This window comes from Tetrao urogallus (genome assembly GCF_951394365.1).
Source record: "Tetrao urogallus genome assembly, chromosome: 4".
Classification (NCBI taxonomy): Eukaryota; Metazoa; Chordata; class Aves; order Galliformes; family Phasianidae; genus Tetrao; species Tetrao urogallus.
In genome coordinates this window covers 69,150,801-69,176,115 of record NC_136817.1, presented here as the reverse complement: position 1 = coordinate 69,176,115, position 25,315 = coordinate 69,150,801, and the positions used below count along the sequence as shown (strand labels likewise).

At 47.1% G+C, this 25,315-nt stretch overlaps 1 protein-coding gene across 1 annotated transcript in view; it reads right to left on the bottom strand.

The window, feature by feature from the left end:
* ATRN (attractin) overlaps positions 1-20,867 on the bottom strand; it is a gene marked incomplete at both ends in the record, with an annotated part of 142,828 nt that extends 121,961 nt beyond the window's left edge. Inside the window, one exon of the mRNA XM_079534709.1 lies at positions 20,518-20,867. Coding sequence (XP_079390835.1) covers positions 20,518-20,867 — 350 coding nt within the window. The remainder of the gene's footprint in view (positions 1-20,517) is intronic.
* Between the last annotated feature and the right edge of the window lie 4,448 nt (positions 20,868-25,315).

Here is a 25,315-nt window from a genome sequence, read left to right as displayed (position 1 = left end):
TCTCCATGGTTCTGGGACACCTCCAAGGATGGTGACCCCACCACCTCCCTGGGCAGCTGTGCCAACGTATTCCAAATTAGGATCACTAAATTTGGATCGCTGTGAGAGCTTTCCTAGTCATACAAGACAGGCATTAAAGCCCAGCCCCTGCTTCTTTTACTGGAATGCACGAAATTGCAAGAAAATCTTAAAAGAAAAAAAAAAACAACAAAGAAGCTAATCGCCACTAAATACCTAATTAAAAAAAAAAAATAAAAAAGGAAGCAGCTTTACATGCATGTTAGCCATGCAAAGACCAAGAAACTGTTGTGTTCTTTTGTGTTCTGTTGATAATGGTGGATGGTGACAGGACAAGGGGAATGGTTTTAAACTGAGACAGGGGAGGTTTAGCTTGGATATTAGGAGGAAGTTTTTCACTCAGAGGGTGGTGAGGCACTGGAACAGGTTGCCCAAGGAGGCTGTGGATGCCCCATCCCTGCAGGCATTCAAGGCCAGGCTGGATGTGGCTCTGGGCAGCCTGGGCTGCTGGTTGGTGACCCTGCACATAGCAGTGGGTTGGAACTGGATGAGCACTGTGCTCCTTTTCAACCCAGGCCATTCTGTGATTCATTCTATGATTCTATGAAACAGCTTTCCTTTTTGAGTTAATGCTGAAAACTTAGAAACGAGGCAGCGATTTGCACATAATGCAGAATTTATGGCTTATGTCAATGCAGCCTTAGCAACAGACATGCCAAAATATCTTTGCAACCCAGGATCTGCTCGCATTCCTTCGCGCCGTGAGCAGTTTGTCTACGAACAGCTCAGCAGTGCAGGGAGGGTCACAGCCACCAGCCCACAGACTGCTCAGCACTGAGGGAGGGTGTGCACACAAGTTTATTTTCCTTCTTTCCTTATAGTAAGCCAACGCCTTCATCTACAGATCATAGAATCACAGAATGGCCCGGGTTAAAAATGACCACAGTGATCATCTAGTTTCAACCCCCTGCTATGTTCAGGGTCACCAACCAGCAGCCCAGGCTGCCCAGAGCCACATCCAGCCTGGCCTTGAAATGAAATCTTTCCTTAAAAATAAAATGGTTTTGAAGAAGAGTCCAACTGACCCAATAGATAAGCTACATAATGAACACTGGAGTCAATCTAGAAAATAAGGCAACTGAGGGCATCCTCCAGGCATTTTGGTGGCAGGTCTGCAGAACTTGCAGCCATCCAGCAATACTGAACACCCCCGGGGCAGGTGTAGCTGCAAAACTCATCATTTCCATCCCCAAACCTGCCATATGCACCTTTCCCACTGCCTCTGAAATGCCTCAAAAAGGAGTTATTCTTGGACAGGAGTGGGAAAAAATGAAATTCCATCTGCTCCCAGCAGATTTGTAGCAGCAAAAACAAAGGCAATGGCTCAACACTGCCTATGCAAAGTTTGGAAATAACCTCTCACTTCACAACCAAACTGAGCATGGTTTAAAGGCCACTTCTCAAGGAAAGATAAAAAAAAATAAAATCTTACATCATTATTTATCACGAATTCTTTCCTCATTTTGGTAACATCTATAGGAAAAGTACATTCACACTAATGAGATATTCTGCACCAAACGTTGCTCTGTTGACTCCGTTCCTCTTATCGTCAAGAAAAACAGGAATGCTTTTGCCTTGCCCCAGCTTCTAGTGGATGGCAACCCTACACACAGCTGGGGGGTTGAAACTAGATGATCACTGTGATCCCTTTCAATTCAGGCCATTCTATGATTGCCATTTCATTACCTCTATTCATCACCAAGATGACCCAGTACATAATGTGAGAGAGTAATACTACAAGCACCCTTACACTCTCTAAGAAAGAGCTCCCTCCTGCTTTCAAATTACCAAAAAAATAAGCCATGAGACTTCAATTATTCCTTCCTGAATGGCGAAAGAGAAGCACTCGTACAGAGTCCTCTGGAGTAGAAGGTGAAACTCACTGACATCGAGTGCTCAACCCCAGCAGTTCCAACAATTAAAGGTGAATGGCACCAATGCATCACAAGGTCAGTCATTTCCTCTTGTCTGATGCACTTCAAATTAATCTGCCAGAGCTCATTTATAGAAAAAGGGATAAGGAGTGAAGCAATCATAGTAATAAATCTCTCCTTGACATGTAATACAAAGATACAGGTCAGCAGAGGCACATATCTCCTGCAACCATTTTGGTCTTCCACTACATACACCAGGGAAGGTTGAGGTTGGGTATTAGGATGGAATTCTCCTCTGAAAGAGTGGTGAGGCACTGGAATGGGCTGCCCAGTGTGTGGTAGAGTCACCCTGAAGGTCTTCAGGAATGGAGATGGGGCATGGAGACACGCGGTCAGTGAGCGTGGTGGGATGGGTTGGGCTTGATCACCTTAGAGATCTTTTCTAACCTTAATGATAAGATTACTTAAGCAAAGAATAAACAGGAAGTCACATGGCTGCTGTCTTCTAATTTAAAGGCAGGCAGATGCATTTTCAGATTTGACACTTGCAACCACTGCTGACATGATGGAGGTGTTTTCATAGGGGACTCTACAAACTTAGCAACCCTCCGCAATACTCACTCGCAGCAGTTTCTAATTGCCCAGAAAAAAAATCAAATAAGAGGATTTACAATGTTTTCTCTGCAATTTTCAAATTTACAAGTCTCACATTTGAGCCTGTCCAAGAACCAGGACTGCATGAGCTCCCCCAGGTACAGTTCCCATGACAGGGCACCTTACAGCCCTCCTGCATCACAGCACACAGAAGAGATCAAAGAGCAAAGGCGATTCCCAGGAAAGCAGCAAGGAGTCATAGAATGGCTTGGCTTGAGAGGGTCCTCAAGGATCATCAAGCTCCAACCCCCCTGCTGCAGGCAGGGCTGACAACCTCCATATCTAACACTAGACCAGGCTGCCCAGCTCTCCAGACTGTCATTCTGAGCTCAGGGACAAAGGAGAGCTGTCACTGCACACTGACTCAAAATCAATGCAGGATGAGGATGGAGACCCAAACGTTTTCCCCTCTATCCCACCTGCAGATATCTTGCTTGCCAAGAGCTCTGCAGCACCATTGCGAGCTTTCGGCGTCTCATTATTTAATTTATTTATTCAAGTCCGATTTAGAAGGGAAACAAAACTTGCTCAAAGCATTTTGGTTTCATTTAGATTAAGCCAGGCTGTTCGAACCGGTTTGTTATCAAAATTGTTCCCCCTAATTACAATCCTTATTTTAGAGAAAGTGGAAATACTCCAATTCTCCGTCTGCTTTGCTTAGGGGTTGTGCTTCCCACCTCCAGCTTAACAAGCAGCATTCCAAGCATCCAACAAGCCTCAAACCAAGAGATGGCATTCCCTGGGACTGAACTTTTTGCTGTAAGATTAAAGCACATCAGCCACTCCCCACTAGTTAAATATTACAGGTGAGAAAGCAGTAGCTGCCCCAGATACAGCACAGCACACGCTGCCTTTGCCACTGGTTTCAAATGCAGGTCAATGGGCAATAACACCTCAAAAGCAGCAGGGATCAGCAATATTTAAACACTCCTATCAACCACATAACAAATCACATCATTATTTTTTATTTTTCCTCCACCTCGATGACCAGTCAGAAGGGCAGATGTTCCAAAGAAAGAAGATAAGATCACTACGTCCAACCCTAACCCAACCCCACCATGCCAGTATCCCTCAGTGCCACATCTCCACAGTTTTTGGGCACCTCCAGGGATGGTGATTCCACAACTCCCTGTGCAGCCCGTGTCAGTGAATTACCACTGTTTTGAAGAAGAAATGTGTGCTAATATTCAACCTGAACCTGCCCTGATACAACTTCAGGACATCACCTCTCATTCTATTGCTGTTACCTGGGAGAAGAGGTCGACCCCAGTCTCCAACCTCCTTTCAGGGAGTTGAACAGAGCCACAATGCATCCCCTCAGCCCCCTCTAGACTGAACCATCCCTCACACACTCCCCATAAGACCCGTGTGTACTTCAGACCCCACACAGCTCCATTGCCCTTCTCCAGACACATCACAGGGCCTTAATGTCAGTCCTATAGCGAAGGACCAACACTGAATTTAGCACTCGAGGTGCAGCCTCACCTGTGTGAGTACAGGGGGACGATCCCCTCCTGCTCCTGCTGATTGCACTACTGCTGACACCAAGCCAGGATGCCACTGGCCTTCTCAGTCACCTGGGCACATTGCTGGCTCACCATCAGCCATCAGCCAACACCTCCAGATTCTTTTCCCCCCAGGCAGCTCTGCACCACTCTGCCCCAAGCCTGCAGCGATGCATGGTGCTGCTGTGACAGAAGGGCAGAATCCAACACTTGGTCTCAACGAACTTCATCCCGTTGGCCTCAACTCATCGATCAGCCTGTCCAGATACCTCTGGAGGAAATGAGATACTTTTAGGGAGCCTGTACAAAATGTGGGTTAAACCTACCACTATTTGCTCTTGCTCCTGAACCCAAAAGAATTTAGATGCTATTTGCGCAGCCACTTTCCTACCTCGATAAGGCAAAGGACTTCATACTCTTAATGCAGGTTGGCACCATAATCAATAAGCAATTCACACACAGAGAGCAGGTAGTAAAAGCCACAGTTAATTCATTTATTATGGGCTTGGTTCAGAGCTGCCTCCTGCCTGCGATCCACCTGGGTCCACCGTGAACTGTGAACCAAGTGTATTCCCAGGGCTCTTCACTCTCACTGCTCTAGAGACAGAATTATTTCTACATGAGCAGCGTTGCGACTTGTCAACAAGCAGATCCTGCTCTGCCAAACAAGCCCCAAAGCCTTGTCCTGCCTCTAATTTGCTGCGTAGAACGTGGGAGCTTGCTTAATTCAGACGTGATTTCACACTGACCAAACATGGGTACGCTGCCAAGATGAGTGTTTTATTCATAGTCTCAAGGTAGGGAAGTTTCACATACAAATTACCAGTCGATAGCCATACTGTGGCTTTGTGCTACCAATTTTAGGACTGCATTAAAAAGAATACAATCTCAACTGAAGTTCTTGTACCCCAGAAGTTGAGATTTGGTCAAAGTGTGAACTGGAGGTAGGAATGGTGCTTAATTGAAGCACTGATGGGAAGCAGGGCCGGAAAAGAAACCCCCATTCACCCTGCTGTTGTGTCAACCAGTGCTGAGTGACAGCAAATACACATCATTTGCCTTTAATCATTTCCATTTGAGGCTGTCGTTCCGTAGTAACAGTGCTAGAACTGTAATGCAAAAAATATTTCTCCATTTAGGAAAATACTGACATGTGAACAATTAGAAAATTAAACACGTTGGAGATTGCTTCATTGCAAAAAAAATGAAAAAGAAGAAGGAAAAAAAGTCCTTTGCTCCATTTTTCCAAAACACGAGAGGAGCACTACATGCCTGGCAAAGTGCACCTCCAGTAATTGAAATGTTGCACCCAAGACACGCTATGATAGGACTACTGCCTCGTGTGGGTAAGAAATACGAGGTGAGAGCACTTGCTGATTGATAGCCATTAAAAGTCTCAATGAAAGCCCCAACTACACCCCTGAACTAAGGGCAGAACAGCTCTTGTTAGTGACAAGGGGTTAAAAAAAGCAAACCAGACCTGATCAGTGCATACAGGAGAGACTGACTGTGCTTTAAGCAATATTTGCATTTTCCCTCCCTCACTTTTTATTTTACTTTGCATTACAAAAAGCTTTGCACTGGGAAATAAGAATTCAAAGACCAATTACTGTTTGTGAGCCTTTATTGGATAAGTCAGAATAACAATAAGGCTGGAGAAGACCACAGAGATCATCAAACCCAACCACAGAATCATAGAATGGCCTGGGTTGAAAAGAAGCACAATGATCATCAGTTCCAACCCCCTGCTATGTGCAGGGTCACCAACCAGCAGACCAGGCTGCCCAGAGCCACATCCAGCCTGGCCTTGAATGCCTGCAGGGACGGGGCATCCACAGCCTCCTTGGGCAATCTGTTCCAGTGCCTCACCACCCTCTGGGTGAAAAACTTCCTCCTAATATCCAACCTAAACCTCCCCTGTCTCAGTTGAAAACCATTCCCCCTTGTCCCATCACTATCAACCCTCGTCAACAGCTGTTCCACCATGAATCCATCACTGCCAGACCTACCAAACCATGTCCCTAAGCTCTCCTGAACAGAAATTTTCAGACAGCACACAATGCCATTCTGCACTCTGCAGACTCACCTAACATTATATCTCTATGACCAGCTCTTCACTCTTGTAATTCTTTAAAACTGCTCTTAAAAAATTACGAGTGTATGTTTGCTGAAGGGCAAAATCTGGTAATGCTGACGTGAAGAAGAGATTTTAAAAGTGAATTAATGATAGAGAGAATTCAACATAACTTCTGAAAACATGACCAAGGCGGTAAGACGAAAGAGCAGCAATGAAAAAGGCAGAACATTTTATTTGAACCAGTGAACGTGAATCTCATTGCTACAAATAATCGAGACAACTTACAACACAGCCTATTTTAAGGGGAAACACAATCCAAATGTTATGACTAGGACTCCTACATACTCCCTCAGTACAAATAAGTAATACGATATGTGTGCAGACGTGCCACATTCTCATCTCCAATGCTCACGATGAGCTCTGCGACCTAACTTTGGGGCCTTGGGAAAGGGTTCTTGCATTCCCCAGAACAGGATATGGAAAAGGCTCTCAATTATCAGCTGCAGACTGAGTCAGCCACGGCACTGATTTGCTTCAGAAGGTTCAGTCCGCAAGGGCTGCAAAGCACTGGCTGTGCTGAATCAATTAACCAGTTCATAAATCAATCCCGTAATTCCATCTCACTTGAATTCACTCGCAAAGGGAAATGTGTCATAGCCTGCTTAACTGAATCTTCACTGAAAAAAAGAAAAAAAGAAAAAAAAAAGAAGGAAGAAATAATCAGGGTATAAACCACAACTGGAAAGGAACAGACACGGGAATGCACGGGGTTTTCCTTTTCCATGCTTTCAGCCCTGCTGTGATTTGCTGCCACAGGTTTGCTGTTGATACCACTGGGATGCAAAGACAGCAGAGATGGATGCCGCGCTCCCTTTGACTCCATCTGCAGCTGCTGAAGAAATATTTTTCTGAGGATGATCTGAAATAAGGCTGCATCAGCATACTGACATCATCATACTCGTGCCACCTCAAATTCCTGGTGCCTGCCTTAGTGTGGTCATCTCCCAAACCATCCATGGGTAGTGCTCCTCCAAAGGCAGCTCCCAGCAGCTCTTCAGTTGTATTTTTAGATGATAAGCATGGTTGAATTTGAAAATGTTTCAAATGGAAAGCGTTGGTTTAGTTTATTGCACATGTAAGGGAATGCCTCAAACAGTATCAGTGACAGCAAATGTGCCTTGTAGATATTTAACTTTACAAACAGACTTTTGTTCACAAGATGAGGACAAGAAGATACTTGCCATTTTATAGACACAGATATACTGTAACTACTTTGGAACTCGCATCACTGATCTGCTCTTCTCTCTTTCTGATATGTCCTCCCATTATTAACCAGGACATTCAAGGATGCATTCAAGGCCAGGCTGGACGTGGCTCTGGGCAGCCTGGGCTGCTGGTTGGTGACCCTGCACACAGCAGGGGGTTGGAACTGGATGATCATCATGGTCCTTTTCAACCCAGGCCATTCTATGATTCTATGACATTACACACTGAAGGAACATGAATTGACATGCACAATTATTTCTGAGTCCACACGTGGGCAATTGCACCACATTGCAAGACGGGTGAAGATCACAGAATCATTAAGGCTGGAAAAGACCTCCAGGATCACCAAGACCAACCCATCCCATCAGACCCACTGACCATGGCTCTCAGTGCCACATCTCCACACCTCCAGGGATGGTGACTCCACCACTCTTTGGGCAGCTGTGCTAATGCATCACCACTCCTTGTGAGAAGAAATGTTTCCTGATACCCAACCTGAAGATAACTGCCAACAACAAAAGACATTAGAAAGTTGCAACTCCTCCTATTCTCAGCCTACACAGCTGTTACAGCAAAACCGGACAAATCAGGGCCACAGTTTTCCAGATTTTGTTTTTGAAGACTTTTCCTAAATATTCGAGTTATTTCTGGCCAAAAGAAAAGGCTTATAGAAAGTTTTCTTTGCTATCAAGTGATTTCTACTCTAAGTCATTAGCAGAAAGGAGAGCCTCTGCCGACCTGCCAGAAGGTCACTGGATGTATACATGTTATAACCCCATTAAAATCATAGCTATCATTTTTTCATTTAACTGGAGATTAAAGTAAAAGCAATTTGTGCCAAGTCCCAATCCCAACCTGCTGTAAATCCTCAGCCTATCAACAGCTCAGACTCCCACAGGGGTTCCAGCACTCTGTTTATTACACACAGCACCTTTACACGTGTAAATTAGAACATAAAAATTCTCCATGCCGCTTGCTAGCCTCGAAATGAGAAGCTTTTCTTCTTCAGATGTGAGACAGATACCACAGAAACCATTCACAGCAGTGCATTTCCTCCAGTATTGACAGCAAGTGGCCTTCATCTGGCTACCCCTAATTTTTTAGTGCAAATTTGTTGCTTCTGGCCACACCATTTGTAAAGCTGCTGTGCTGTAAGACACTACAGGAATAAGCAATGCCAGTGCTGTAGTCCCATGAGGCAGAGGGATGTAACCAGCCTGCACTCACAGCTCCAAAGAGAAGGCCAAGAAGCTCAGCTATGAGAAGTCCAATCTTTTGCAGATCTGATGCCCAGAACTCCATCACAGAATCATAAAATGACCTGGGTTGAAAAGGAGCACAATGCTCATCCAGTTCCAACCCCCTGCTATGTGCAGGGTCACCAACCAGCAGCCCAGGCTGCCCAGAGCCACATCCAGCCTGGCCTTGAATGCCTGCAGGGATGGGGCATCCACAGCCTCCTTGGGCAACCTGCTCCAGTGCCTCACCACCCTCTGAGTGAAAAACCTCCTCCTAAAAGGAAATCTAAATAAGGCACATAAGGTTAAAGCAGCAAGAAATGTATGCAATTAGAGGTTAAACAGAAATCTTAAGAGGTTTTCTCCAACCTTTATGATTCTAAGATCAAGTCCAACCATAGACCCATCCCCATCATGTCCACTGTGTACTTCAACACACACAAAATAAGAGCAAACAGACTGTTTCTGAGAGCTGACTTCACAGTAGACACAATGGAGAAACATCTCTTCCAGGTAACATTACAGAAATGGGGTCTTTGGAGGACAGGGGGACACTTCCTACCATTTCCAAGCTGCAGTGGGTCTGTAACACAACAGGCAGAGCACACTGCTCTGCTCCTCACAGCGTATAAAGAAAAGCTCAAATGCTTTGTCTGGAGATCAGAACCACTGATCCTTCTTGGAAGGCTGCACAAAGACCTATGGACTGGGGAGGAATGCAAAGGTTACAAAAAGCGAACAGGAAAAATACTTGGATCCCAGCAGTTGCACACCATGAGCCCCATGGCACAGCCTATGCTTTTAGTCCAGTAGCTATGCTGATTTCCCAGGATGATGAACTACAATTCCTCAACCTACAGGAAAGAAAAAAAAAAAGAAAAACCTTCCTCCCTCAGCCTTTCCTGGGGGTCCCTCAAGCCCCATAGAACATTGCCTGGGAGGGTCCTGCAAGATCTCCCCAATCCTGGTAAACCTCATACTAACACTCAGCTTGCTGCTCGAGGAGGCCAAGTATACATCTGCATAGGGTGAGACCTTCCACCTTCATGCCTGCACTCATGATAGAACTGTAGATTTATTAAGGTTGGAAGAAAGCACTAAGATCCCCAACTCCAACCCCACTGACCACATCCCTCAGTGCCACATCTCCATGGTTCCTGAACACCTCCAGGGACGGTGACTCCATCACTCCCTGGGCAGCTGTGCCAGTGCCTGACTGCTTTCTGAGAAGAAATTATCCCTAACATCCAACCTGAGCTTCCCATGGTGCAGCTTAAGGCTATTACCTCTCATCCTAGTTGTTCCAGCCCTACGCGCCTTGAGATGCTGAAAGACCAGCAGGTTTCAGGCAGTAAGAAAATGGATCATTTCTTCAACACGGCATCTCATTTCACGCACGCTGCTCTCACACACACCCATCTTGTACTGAGAGCAGCAAACCTCGGGCACAAAAGATGCTCTGATGCCTCGATCAGCTCTGATCAGATAACACGACTTTCGCATCAGGACTTTTTCTCTTTAAATTCCACATGACAAATTCCTCTCAGAGCTGAATAGAGGAATTAAGATCACATTTTAAACTTCCTCCCTTTTAACACAGAACATCCTATTTCATAAGGCTCAGTGACGCTAATTTAGGCGCATTTATAGCAACATTAACTACATTTCTTCTGTAGGGCAGTATAATTGTCTCAATAGGCAAAAGTTGGAATACCACTTGCCATGCAAACCAGCCACTACAACTGCTTTTAAACCTTCACATTTCCGTGAGAATGACATCTTCATCAGAACATCTTCTGAACCTATAAATAGCTCATCCTTCTTTCATTGATAGGGAAAGTACACCAAGATTAGATGAGCTGCAGTTCTGCTCTACTGCTGAAACTGTGCAGTCAGTTGTTCTCGAGGCAATTGCATCCTATGGATGCTCAAGCTACACCCTGCGTGTTTTCTAAACAAAACAAATCATTTGCTATGGTGGCACTTCTGGTTCTGGCAGAACTGAAGAGGAAATGAAACACCACCGCCAGCTGCAATAGAAACATAGAATCCTTTAGACTTAGAAGGGAGCTCTGAAAGCCATCCAGCCCAACTCCCCTGCAATGAACAGGGACAACACAGCTACAGCAGGATGCCCAGGGCTTCTTGGGCCATGCTTTGAAAGTCTCCAGGGACGGGGCATCAACCACATCTCTGGGCAATCTGTGCCAGTTCATTTCCGAGGGGAACCCCACAGCTCACACAATGTGAAGACTAAGCATCTTTGCATTGCATTCATGGTGAGTAGCTGTGACAAAGGGCAGCCCACATTTTCACACCCACTTCCCATCTCCGCTGCAGCTGAGCTCAGTGCAGGCCTCACAAGTGGGACAGAACAGAAGCCAGCCCACTGAGGGCTAAACCTTACCAAAATTTCATAGTAGCTCATGCACTCTATAAAACCAACCGATGTGCCAAATTAGATTGGGACTTTATTCATTCTCTTTGTCTTTTCAGGACTGAAGTCCACTCACCCCATTTCCCCCTTCTGTAGGTGCTATTCATAAAATTGTTAAGGCTGGAAAAGACCACTGAGATCACCAAGTCCAACCCCAGCCCACCCCATCAGGCCCACTGACCACATCCCTCAGTGCCACATCTCCTCAGCCCTTGGACATCTCTGGAGATGGTGACTCCTCTGTGTCCCTGTGCAGCCTGTGTCAGTGCCTGACCACTCTTTCAGAGAAGCAATTATTCCTAATATTCAACCTGAACCTCTCGTGGTGCAACTTAAAGCCGTGACTTCTTTTAATGGAAGCCCCTCCAGCTTTACAAGCTGGTCCTACATTCCCAACTTTCAACACCTCCCCACCCCTTCATGTCAAATACCAAACCTGGGCAAAGCGTGAGTTATGCCATTAGGGAATCACGCACATATCCACACCACAAGTGTCTGCGTGTGAAGTCTTGAACAGTTCAGGTTACTGAGAACAGCAGCAAACGATACAAAAATTCACACTTGGATGCTATTAAGTAATGAGGTTGGATTTTTGTCTGAATTTATACCACCAGTTCAAAACGTGTTAATAAAATATCAGCATATTCACTGTTAGGAAAAAAAAACCACCAACAAAACAAAATAACACAACAACAAAGCAATAACCACAAAAACAAAACAAATAACAAACCACCCAACGTTACCAGCAGTGTCAGAATGGACGTTTCAGAGGGACTGTGCATAGGGAAAGAAGTCTTGTTTTTGACTTTGAACTATTTCAACACCTCCTCAAAATGATTCATACAACAGTAGTTGAACGAGGGCACATTTAAACACCCATTGCCATTCTCAAAATGAAAAACAGCAACTTGAAAGGATCTCTGCAACCTGTGCTTGTGAGAAGCAGCCACTGACTGACCCGCGTTGAAGGACCTCCCTGCTATGTGTTTGGATGCTATAAATCAATCAGTTAACAGAAGTGCACTAACAGACTGTCAGGCATGCAAGAAGCAACTATAAATAAAGGCATTTGGAAGCACAGAGTATATCTTGCACAACAAGAAACTTAGCTTCACCTTTTTCTACAGAAAAAGAAAAACCACAAGCAACTGACCTCATCATTACACCCCGTCCTTATCTCAGTTAGCAAAAAAATAAGGATGACAGCTGTGTAACAACAGCAGATATTGGAGATCCCAAGCACTGAGATGGCTCTAAAATTCACACTACATCCTCTGGCCTGCATTAATAGGTACCAGCCTCGTAAATTAATCATTAAACAGGCTGGTGCACAACTTTGACAGCAAACGTGCTGCACGGTGCTACCGAAAGGCTCTCACAAAGCTGTCTTGGAAAGTTTGTTTTAGAAAATGCAAACACGTTCTTGATCACGGCAAACACTGAAATCCAAAACCTGTGTGCAAAGCGAACCTCGGGCATAGATTTTCTCCAGATAAGGCAATCACATGCAAAGAATCTGGTGACAGCACCATCAGAGCAATGCTGAGAGCTCTGCAGAGCTGTGAAAGGAAGGATATAACACCGGGTGCACAAAGATACTGAAAAAACCCCAACAGCGAGCACAGCCATACCTTATATCAGCAGCAACTCACCAAAGCAGAATGTGCTGCAGTGCCATTTCTTTGTGGCAATACTAAGGAGGGGAACAACAGCAAGGAAGAAAAAATAACACCACTTTCAAAGTGTATGCATTGGAGGCACGGTTACTCTTTCCTCTTGATAGGACAAGAAGGGAATGGTTTTAAACTGAGACAGGGGAGGCTTAGGTTGGATATTAAGAGGAGGTTTTTCACTCAGAGGGTGGTGAGGCACTGGAACAGGTTGCCCAAGGAGGTTGTGGATGCCCCATCCCTGCAGGCATTTAAGGCCAGGCTGGATGTGGCTCTGGGCAGTCTGGGCTGCTGGTTGGTGACCTGCACACAGCAGGGGGTTGGAACTGGATGAGCATTGTGGTCCTTTTCAATCCAGGCCATTTTAGGATTCTATGACAATGAAATAATTTTAAATCCAAGCTAAATTTTCTGAATGGAAAAAATAGTCCTGGCCTTCTGTATTTAAGTGCATAAAATGAGTTTATAGGAATGCTAATTTGTCTGTGCTGAGCCTCTTATAGCAGACAAGCAGAACCTCAGAGGCAGATATTAAATTTTCATGCAATACAAACACGGACTAATAAGAAACTCTTCCAAAGGGTATTTCTCCTACCTTCATCATGCTTCTTACGTATCCTTTCAGAGCAGAGAAGCTAGCAAACAAAAAACTAAGGCTCCTGGAAAATGAGACACACAGAGAGAATGCAAAGAGCAGGAGAAGTGGGATTGTCACCTCTGCATTTGCACACCCTGCAAAGAGCTGAGCAGAGGTGCAAATAATTCTCCCTCTCAGTGGACTGTGTAATGCTCTCCTTACCTACATAGTTCTGGTCTGTACTTCTGTGACACCCATTAATCTCATGTGAGATGGTGGGTGTGTTGTATGCAGCTACAAACCCAGCAGGAGAAAACCATCATCATCGTCACCTTACATGTTGGAAAACCTCAGCTGGCAACTATCGCCCTCACATCAAGTGAATTCTGCTTCTGCATTTTCAGAGAACTGAAAATTCAGACCCTGCTGACACTGCAGTTTTACCCTATCAGGGCACAACGGGCAGCAGGCACACTGATGAGATGCAGGGCACCCTCAAGTACTTCATCCCACGTGGTCTAGCAGCCAGCTGCCCTTCCTTACCAGGAACATCGCTCAGCCCATCAGCTGCCATTCAAATCCCTCTTAGCACATTCCACATGAGTAAGGCTACAACCAGCCCCAAATTCTTAGTGCATTTCCTTCCAAGCAGTTTTCTAAAAGCCCTCCACTGTTCTGACACACTAAATTTAGCTTATGAGGTTCTACATCAGGACTGCTCAGTGTGCAGCTCAGGTCCCTTCGCCATCCCTTCCCATTTCACAACCAGGATGGGTCCCTTTCCTTCTGAGAATCCCAAGGAATAAAGGTTTTAGAAGACAGAATCATGCCTGAATCCTGTGCATGCAACACATCCAGTGAAATCCTTTTGGCAACCTGTGTCACCATTTGTCCAGAGAGATATCAAATAAACATTTACTTTAAGGAAAGGGAGGAAAGCACATTAGCAGTGATCTCAAATCCAAAGGAGCTCCCTGAGAATCTGCCACAAACAAAGCAAGGGAACAAAAGCAGGAAGCAACAACCATACATCACCAATGCTTGAGCACTTCAGTGGCTTCATGACTATTGGATTCAAAGCCATGCACAATAGCAAATGATCGTGTCTGTCCTGTGCTGCATTATTGATTATCAAGTTTTCCACTCTGTTTTCAAGACACCGTGGAGGCTACGTGGGCAGCCTTCAGCATACAGCAATGCAAGAACAAAGTGCTAGAATACTGTGGAATATGTGGCTCTGGGCAGCCTGGTCTGGTGGCTGGAGACCCTGCACACAGCAGGGGGGTTGAAACCAAATGATTACTGTGGTCCTTTTCAACCCAGACCATTCTATGAGTCTATGAATAAAATGGGTGTGCTCCTTCTTCTTTGGGCAAACTCCAGTTTGCAGAGGCTTGTTCCTCCTCTAAAACCACTTTCCTCACCAAATCAAGTAACTCTCAATCCCTCCTTCTGCATTTCTACTGTAGTTTTTCACCGTGGTTTAGTAAGCGTGATTTAAGAGCTCCTAAAGAACTGCTTGCAAAGAAAACTTTGGGTGCACAAAGAAAGCAAAGCTCCACCAGATCAAGGAGCCAATTCCAAGTGCTGAGCTTGGAACTTCAAACTGAAAAAGAGAATTCCTTGAAGGAAACTGACTGATTAGGAGAAGAACACCCAAGGGGATCATGCACTAATGCAGAAATGCAGCAGTTTGGTCAGCAGCAACATCATCTCAATAGATAGTGGGTTTTCAGCGTGGATCATCATCGACGCAGACGTTACGCACAGTAAGCTCGAGGTTTGAAATGTGCAGAGAAACAAGCCAGGAAGGAGAGATCTGTCACACATCTACGTTAACTGTAAATTGTTTAAGATGGTAACGAACACCCAGTTGGGTTGTGGGTCTATTTTGGAACTGCGACGAAATAAAAAACAGCTTGTGAAATAATGGAAAGAACCCAGAGCAGCGTCAGACAACTTCTGCTAAACTGAGTCAGTTGGCGGGGTGATATTGAGAGAAATGGGACAGAAATGCCCCATGTGCTGGGTGCCAAGGAAATCCCCACAGGAAGATGGGGGGCAGCGGTGTGCTGCTGGAATTGGGTGGCACAGAGATATGATGCTCTACCTGTGCCTGTCCTGGAGCTCTCAGTGCTCAGCAGTTGGCAAGCAGATACTGCTCCCATTGCTCCTGGGTTGTGCTGTGAGCTGCTCGATGGTTCCAACTACCTGTGCTCCACGGTGACAACATCTGATGTGCACAAAGCAAAGAGGATAGTGGACGCAGAGTGCACTGCATTGCCTTTCTTCCAGCCTGTGTTTTCTGCTGTTACCTCCTTGTTACTTCAGTCAGAAGTGAGAATACTGCAAACATCTAAATCATAGAATGGCCTGGGTTGAAAAGAACCACAATGATCATCCAGTTCCAACCCCCTGCTGTGTGCAGGGTCACCAACCAGCAGACCAGGCTGCCCAGAGCCACATCCAGCCTGGCCTTGAATGCCTCCAGGGATGGGGCATCCACAACCTCCTTGGGCAACCTGTTCCACTGCATCACCACCCTCTGGGTGAAAAACTTCCTCCTAATATCCAACCCAAACCTCCCCTGTCTCAGTTTAAAACCATTCCCCCCTGTCCTATCACTATCCACCCTCATGAACAGCCATTACTCCTCCTGTTTATACGCTCCCTTCAAGTAGTGGAAGGCAGCAATGAGGTCTCCCCAGAACCTTCTCTTCTCCAAGCTAAACAAGCCCAGTTCCCTCAACCTTTCTCAATACGAGAGGTGCTCCAGCCCTCTGATCATCTGAGTGGCCCTCCTCTGGATTTGTTTCAAGAGATCTGCATCTTTCTTGTACTGGGGGCTCCAGGCCTGGATGCAGTACTCCAAATGGGGCCTCACAAGAGGCAAAAGAAAACCTGTGCATCATTGCACAACAGTGGCCATTCAGCAGAGTATAAATGCACTTAGATATTTTTTCAAAAATACAGCATTATTTCACATAGGAGTCTTTGTTCTCTGACCAACCGTAGTAAAATCTCAGCAACGTGAAAGAGAAAATCATTTTCAAGCACAATGATAAGAGAGAATGGAATTGGGATCAGGAACAAATGCAGCACCCAAATCTAATTTCAGCACTTAAAATGATTTGATTCAAATTGCCAACATCCTCTAATTTATTAAGCTGCTTTCTGACTTTCCTAAGGCTCTGAACTGCATCAGGTAGCTTTGTAAAGAAAGCAGTTCTACGTACCAGCTTTCGACCAACGTTCCCATTTATTGAACAAGGGGAACTGTGACAGTTCTCTGCCAGCTTGCAACTCTCTCAGGTGATGATTTACCCCAAATCTTCTGCAGATAAAATCCCTCTTCTCTGTAATATTCTTTGGCCAAGGAAACTGCCTTACCGCAGACTCCTTCATAACGTTCAATCAGCAGCCTGTAACTGCCTCCATTAAATTAATAAAAAGGCCATTTAAAAGATACGTTCATCTCTGATATTTTCCTTCCCTTGTTCTGTTCCATTGCTAAGCATTGCTTTGCATTTTCCATCTCCCACCCCAAAAATCAAACAAGTTTTACCAGAGAAGGAGAAGAATCCCCTTGCACACAAAACTCAGTTTTCTGGAAACATTTGCTATCTGATTCCGAACTCAAAATACAAACTGTTCACATTTCCAACTAGAACCATACATCAGATTGCTCAGCAATGGAGTCTTTGGCCCCGGAGGTGTACAGGAACCATGGAGACGTGGCACTGAAGGACGTGGTTATGGCCATAGTGGGGATGGGTTGGGAATTTTAGATGTCTTCTCCAAACTTAATGACTCTGATTCTACAGACACAATTGGCACAGTTACCTTTTCAGAAGGCAAGAACCCTGAATACAACCTCTAGCCAATAAAGCCATTTACAACAGCGTCACAGAGCCTGGCTTTTATCTCTTGAACAAGAAAACTTCACAAAGTTTTATGTGAAACCTTTGGGGCTCTGCCTTTGACAAACTGAGGTGACTGCTTCCTCATCCTGAAGAGGGACATCTAATTCAAACCTCATTCTTACACACACCCAAGTGCACCATGAATCATAGAATTGCTCAGGTTGGAAACTACCTCTAAGCTCACCAAGCCCAATCCCAACCCATCCCACCATGCCCATTGACCACGTCCCTCAGTGCCACACATCCTCACAGTTCTGAACGGTGACCCCACCACCTCCCTGGGCAGCTATGCCAATGCCCGACCACTCTTTTAGAGAAGAAATGTTTCCTAAGATCCAACCTGACCCCCTCCTGGCACAACTAAAGCCATCCTCTCTCATTCTATCACTCTTACCAGAGAGAAGAGGCCAATCCCCACCTCATTCTAACCTCAACAGAGAGTGATGAGGTCTCCGCTGAGCCTCCTCCAGCTACAAACTACCACCAACATAACCATATGCAGGTGAGCTTCTCCCACAAGTCACAGCACACTGCATATCCTCAGAAAGAACAGAAACACATCCCCAGCACTGCATTGCAAGCGATCTCCCCGTGCAGGGTTTGAGAAAGAAAGCAGTCCACCCTTGGATTGCTAACCTTATTTCTAACCACGCTGTAACTATTAAGACTTGTTCTCAGTGTGTAGAGAGAGTGTTCATGGGCTGCAGCACGAAGCCACAAGGTTGCAGCTGCTAACATAGGAAGAAGTGAGGGTGAAGCACAGGCTATGTGTCATGACAGCTCTGGCACACAACATAAACCAGCCAAGACCCCAGATACAGTCATCACAAACATCTAGATAAAGAACAAAGCGATTAACATGCCGAATTTAATTACAATTCACAGTCACGCAGATAAGCATGTGGAATATGCCACGCTTACAAAGTAATTTTCACCTGCCCTCGTACTTCCTATTCCTACCTGCAGATCTTTTAAAGCCAAGCTCTTGCCAACCACAAAAAGTAATTAAAAATGAAAGAAAAGCTGCAATGCCATTTCTGACAGAGGAAAGGGTAAGCCCAGTGCACATGAGCAATGGCTGCAAAGCTCTGAGCACTGCTGAGAAACCTTTGCTGGCACTTTTCTCAAGGCTCAAAGTCTAAAAACATGACAAGGAACTTCGTTTCACAAACCAACACGCAAACAGGTAAACGAAGCAGATGGAGAGAAGAACACGGGCTGATATTTTCAGTGGAAGTTTTACACTGGAGCATGTGTGAAGAAACAACAAGGAGCTTCATCAAAACAGACAAAAGCAGCCTGCAGCTCACGTCTACCAGCTCTTTTGTTACCCAGCAGCACTTCACCGCTGCTCTGCCTCTATTCAGATTTGGTCCCCTTCAACTTACAAATATCCTCAAGTACTTGAGGAAGCTAAGGCATAAGTAGCTATCTCAAAAAGCTCTCTAGATGAGAGGGAAATACTTATCATGATGCTGGCTATAAACATTCAAAAGGAAGCTTTCAGCTTCCAGAGTTTCCTTGGAAAATCCCTTTACAATCAGCTGCATTGCACATCCATCCCATGTAAATAAAAATATAAATTAGAAAAAAAAAAAGTAATAATTATAGATATCTTTATGAACCTCAACTTCTCAAGCATACAAAGTGTTTTTCCTTGTGCATGCAGCTGTTCTTTCCCCAAATTTACATTTAGCATCACCAGAGAGCGGATGGTGCTTTCCATAGCAGCTCCCCCAGAAGGCAGCGCTGCCCAGGATAACATTTTCATTTCCTTCTTCCCCAAGAATCAACCCTGCTGAGAATTCACCTAACACATGCAGACACACACTGATAAAAGCAGAGCAGGTAACCATCTTACAGACGCTTCTGCTGCAAACAGTAAGTGAAGCCAGGGTGCACTCCCAACCTATTTCTGCATGGATTTCCAATCTGGCACACAGTGGGACAGACACAGCCCAATCCAGCATCCCATCACCACCATAAACGGTCTCAACACTGCTGTACCAGCACAGTACAACCCAGAGATCACCCCACAGGCACTCCTCAGCACCACACACACACACGCATGCTGTCTGAAAGCACACAGGGCTGCTTTGCCAAGAACCACTTTTTAGCCTTATATTCCCCCCCCCCCCCCCCCCAAAATGCTCCAGCCCAAAGGCAAACCCTGCACACCAGCCCCAGTGCTGTTGGTTCAGCTCTGGCCTCATACCCAACCGAACCAATCCATCACTCCCCTGTCCCTCCCCAACAGCCAGCACTGCTCTTACCCACCCTAAAAGCTGCATCTCCCCATGCCACCCCCCCCCCTCAGCCTTACACCTTCCTGCCCCACCGCAACCTGCTGCTAGCTGGATCCTGCCCCTACTCCACCCAACTCCCATACAACCCCAATCCCCCCACCACGTTTCTCCCATCAATCAGCCCAACCTCACTCTCTCTCCAGCCCCTACACAAAGCAAACCCAATCGCTCCCGATCCACTGCTATCATCTCCCACTTTTCTCCTCCCCACAGCCCTGCACCCACTTCCCACTGCTCCCAGACCCAGCTGGGAACACCCAAACCTCCAATATCCCCACTCTAACAGTACTACCAACCCTACACCTACATCCTGGCTGGGGTCTGTCTCTCTTCCCCATTATCCTCATGCATTCCACAACCAACCTCAGAGATTCACCACCTCTGTGAACCTCCAGATGGGCTCCTCACACCCCTGCCACCCCATTGTGAGCCCATAGATCGGCTCCTTGCAACTTGAAAGCTGGGTTTTAACCCAGCCCTTACACCCTATCACCCTTCTACAAACCCCCCAGTTCTGATCCCTACAACTACAACACCTGCTTCTTGGGAAAGGGAGCCCCCAAACCCACTTCTCACACCACTCTGGAAGCCTCTAAATATGCTCCCAGCTCCTTGCAAACACACCAACCTGCTCACTGCGCCTTGCAAGACCCACACCCAGCCCTCAGACCTCCTCCTGAGCCCCCAGACAGCCTCCCCTCCCCTCCCCAGCTCCAATATTTGCTCCTCACACCACAACACCTCCCGGTGAGTCCCCACATGGGCTCTTCGTGCCTTACCCCCCCCCCCCCCCCACACACACACACCCCGTCACTCCTCTGAGAGCCCTCGAACGGCCTCCTCGCACCCCAGCGCCTCCTCGCACCCCAGCACCTCCTCGTAACCCCCCCTCAATCCCTTCCCCGACCTCACCTGAAGCGTCCGCCGCAATGCTGGCACTGATCGCCCACCCAACCGGGCTGACACTCGCACTGCCCGCTGCCCGGTTGGCACCGCCCGCCGTTAGCGCACGGTTTGTCGCATTCTTTCGCCGTTCCCCCATCCTCTTCTTTTTCTTCGGCGGCAGCGGCGGCGGCGGGCCCGAGCCCCGGCACGGCGGGTAACAGCAATAAGAGCAGAGCCAAAAGCAAACGTCTCGGCCTCCCTCCACGCCAGCCCGGGCCCCGCCGCGCCCCGCGCTCCCGCGCCATCTGCCGCCGACGCCGCCGCCGCCGACTGCGGGAGGAGGGGCGGCCGGGGGGCGGCGGGACGACGCGGACCATCCGCCGCCGCGGCACCTCCTCCCCGGGACGGTGGCCGGCGAGTGCGGAGGGAGGGGGGAAGGGGGGGGGGGAGGGATGTTCCGCCGCTACGGTGGCCGCGAGGAGGTGGCGGGGACGGGAAAGGGGGGGGGCGGGGGGAGGGGGAGCGCGCAGCCGGGAGGCGCCGCCGGGCCGCGGGCGATGACGTCTCAGCGCGGCGGGCGCCGTTCCCGCCTCTCACCTCAACTGAGGCGATTGGGGGGCGGAGGGCAGTTGGGCGCCCCGTCATTGGGAGCAGTTTTTCCGAGCCCTCGAGGTTGAAGGGGAGAAGAAAAGAAATAAATGTCAAAAGAAAGTTTTAGGTTTAGTGGTGGTGGTGGTGGTGTGTTTTCAGTTTGAAATCAACTCTGTGAAAAGGTTGATAACTGCAGGACGAGGGGAAATGGTTTGATGTTGAGGGAGGGGAGATTGAGGTTGGATGTGAGGGGGGAAGTTCTTGACAGAGAGAGTGGTGAGGTGCTGGAACAGCTGCCCAGAGAGGCTGTAGATGCCCCATCCATCCCTGGAGGTGTTCAGGGCCAGGTTGGATGGGGCCCTGGGCAGCCTGGGCTGCTATGAAATGTGGGGGTTGGTGTGCAGTCTGTGCTGCTTCCTGACCGCTCCTTTGGGGAAGGAATTCCTCCTAATATCCAACCTGACCCTCCCCTGGCACAGCTTGAGGCTGTCGCAGAGAAAGAATCACAGAAACACCGAGGTTGGAAAAGACCTTCAAGGTCATCCAATCATCCACCTCTCACCAACAGCTCTCACTAAACCATGTCCCTCAACACAAAATCCAACCATTCCTTGAACACCTCCAGGCTCGGTGACTCCACCACCTCCCTGGGCAGCCCGTTCCAGTGCCTGATCTCTCTTTTGGAGCAGTAGTATTTCCAGCCTAAATCTCCCCTGGCGCAGCTTGAAGCCATTCCCTCCAGTCCTATCACCAGTTACACAAGAGAAGAGGCCGACCCCCAGCTCACTATAACCTCCCTTCAGGTAGCTATAGAGAGCAATAAGGTCTTCCTGAGCCTCCTCCATAGTGAACAATCCCTGCTCCTTCAGCCGCTCCTCATATGGCCTGTGCTCCAGATCCCTCACCAGCTTTGTTGCCCTTGTCACCACTCATCCTAACGCTGTCAGCTGGGAGCAGAAGCTGACCTCACCTCACCCCAGCCTCCTTCAGGCAGTTGTGCACAGCCGTGAGGTCTCCCCTGATCCTCCTCCATGCTCAGCCATCCCATCCTCTCAGCCTCTCCTCACAGGATCTGTGCTCCAGATCCTTTACATCTCTGCTGCCCTTCCCTGGACACACTCCAAATGCCTTTCTTATAGTAAGGGGCCCCAAGCTGTACGCAGTTTCCTTCACATGCTCTAGGCTCTCCAGCCTGTGATGGTGGGTGAGCCTCAGGATTTCCTTACACAACCAGGGCGAATGGCAGAACATGGGCTCAGGGTTTGCTCTCTGTAACTACCTGGAGGGAGCTTATAGTGAGCTGGAGGTCGGCCTCTTCTCTTGTGTAACTGGTGATAGGACTGGAGGGAATGGCTTCAAGCTGCACCAGGGGAGATTTAGGCTGGACGGTAGGAAATACTACTTCTCTGAAAGAGTGGTCAGGCACTGGAACGGGCTGCCCAGGGAGGTGGTGGAGTCAAATAGTGCCTCGGGTTCACCCAAGTGACATCTCAGTGCTGGGATCATAGAATGGTTTGGGTTGGAAGAGACCCTTAAAGGCCCTCTGGCCCCATTCCCCTGCAGTGAACAGGGATACCCACAGCTCCATCAGCTGCTCAGAGCCCCATCCAGACTGACCCTGGTTGCCTCCAGGTCCAAAAATACTTTTTCCTTAGACCCAGTCTTATAACTTGGGTAATTAATTTAATTAATTAACCTTGTTTCGATTGCGGAAAGATGACAGCAGCTGAGATTGAATGAAATTTTACTCATATTTTTCCCCATAAAAAGGGCCAGCGGGATTTAGGCACAGCAATGCAGAGACAGACAACAAACTAGACAAAATAGCCAACTCACTGCCTTTAAGTGGTTCGTTTGTATTTACAAATCAAGCTGCCGGCTAACTGAGCTGAGAGAGGCTCTTCAGTGGGAGCTTCAGTGACTTCCAAGTGAGTTACCAGGGATACTGAAAAGACAGGTATTGAGCAGATAGGAAAGAAAACAATCTTAAGACTGGAACGTATGTGTCTTATTCACAGTCAAGCAACTCTCTAATGAAATTTCTGTTTGCCTTTTTTGCTTCAGGCCTAGGAAAGTGGATAAAATCTTGGCTTCTTTCAAAAATGCTGTGCTGGGGTTTACTTGATAGACAAGGGAGGAAAAAAAGGTCACATGAGAAATAGACTGCCAAAATGCTCTGGACCATAAAGAGGGGATATTTCTATATATGTGTATTTTCCTGGGTTGCAGACAACTGCCAGCATTCCCTGGGGGGGTTCAGAGACCAGCCACTGCCCTGCCACTGCCCAGGGAATTGCCAGCACAAGCCAGCCTGGCTCCAAGATGCACCCACCTTGTGATCCAGCCAGCTTAAGTCAAAGAGTCAAAGAGCTCCCACAGGTGCAAATTTCTCTGGGACAGAGATATTAACTGCTGTGGCCAAGGGTCAGCATCTGCTGTCAAATAAAATCCCCATCCTCTGCCCAGATCTGCCCACCTGTATTTATTGGAGAGAACAATACTTTTACTTTCAGAACACCTGCTTGCCCCTTTCTTGCCAAACACAAGGGATGAAAGTAAAAACATTGATTGATGCAATGAGAATAAACTTAGGCAATCTGTTCACATCCTCAAGATGAATTTCTCTGCATCAAACTTGGAGAAGAGCTTTTGTGCTACATGGCTTGGGCATTTTTTCAACCTGAAATTGTTAGCACAACACAAGATGCCATCTCTCCTTGTATCTCTCCCTACCCTTTTCCTATAGCAACTTGTTCCTTAAAATTGATAAATGAAGAGAAAAAAAGAATCCACTCAATAACTGACGAATCAGATCTGTGCTGGAGTGAGTTGGTCAGTTGGTTGGTGTTACCAAGCAAACTTCAGCTCTTAAATGAAGGCTTTAGGAGGATCAGCTCAGCTGTACGGGATCATCCGGCACATGAGAGCAGGGTGAAAGTGTTATCACAACATGGCACGCTGATCTGTCAGCTCCTGCAGCATTCATCAGCTGCCAGTGGCCAATCTCAAATGCTTCAGAGAAGACTAACATCCGTGAGCGTTGCACAACAGAAGAAATCCTTTCCTGACCTTGTTAGGGATCACACTGTGCCCTGTTGCTATCTGGAATAAAACATTAACTGTGGGAGATCATTACTGTTAAATTAAGTTTAATCTGTCCAATTTTAACATGTGAAGAATGTTCACAAAGTCTTTTTTTTGTGTGTGTGTGTGTCAAGCAACTTTCCAACACGCAAATACGGGTTGGAAGGGGAGGGGTTTGGTTATCTCAGAAGGCAAGCAAGGCTATTTTTATTCTGGAAAGCAGAAATACTTTGTAATAGACATAGTAGAATGATTAAAACGCCCTTTCCTGGCAGCAGGCTCAGCAAGACAATGGTGTTTTTGCAAACCATGCATAGCAAGAGGATTTATTGAGAGACGGAGGAGTCTCCTGTATCACAGCAAAAAAAAAATGTCATCAGGATAACACTTAGGGGGCTGTCACACAACTTGAAAGCAGCAGCTAATTGGTAAGCAAGCGTTTCCTTGGATGCTGATTGCAGACAAGGCTGCAATGGGCAATGTACCACCAGCGCTGAGTTATAAACTGCATTCGTCCCTTTTTCACTCTTGCTGCCAAACTTTTATGACCCTGTATGTTGTCACTATATTTAAATTAAATGCGTATTTACTCTGCACATATTTGCACAGTGTCTGAGTCAAGTTGCTATCCTCTTCACATGCCCAATGACAGGACAGCCAGAGACGCTCGTTAACACATTGGCCTCTGGGATGAAATTATGTCCTCGTTAAGAAGACTTCCATTGATATTAATAGGATCAGACCATCATTGCTGAGGGCTGAGTCAGGGCTGGGTGTCTTGGGAGTGTAAACAGCAGAGGTGCCGTCCCTCTGCCTCTTTATCTCTGCAGCTCCAATGGGTCGAGTCACAGCAATACCTGGGGTCAAAAACCACGTGAAGGCACAGCCCCAGCAGCACCTTGTAAATGCATTTTTCCTCCACCAAGGAACTGAACTCCAGAATAACTCCCTTCCCAAGGGCCTGACAACAGCTATTCTCAATTAGCTCCCAACCCAGCATCACCAGTTTTTCTATTCCTCACCCAACCTGACTTTCCCCCCACTCTGCCCATGCTCCCAAATCCTCCCTTCTCTCAATGGCCTTCCAGCTGCCCTCGTGAGACCTGGATCACTCCAGTCCAACAGCGTGTCCTTGCTGCCCACCCTAATA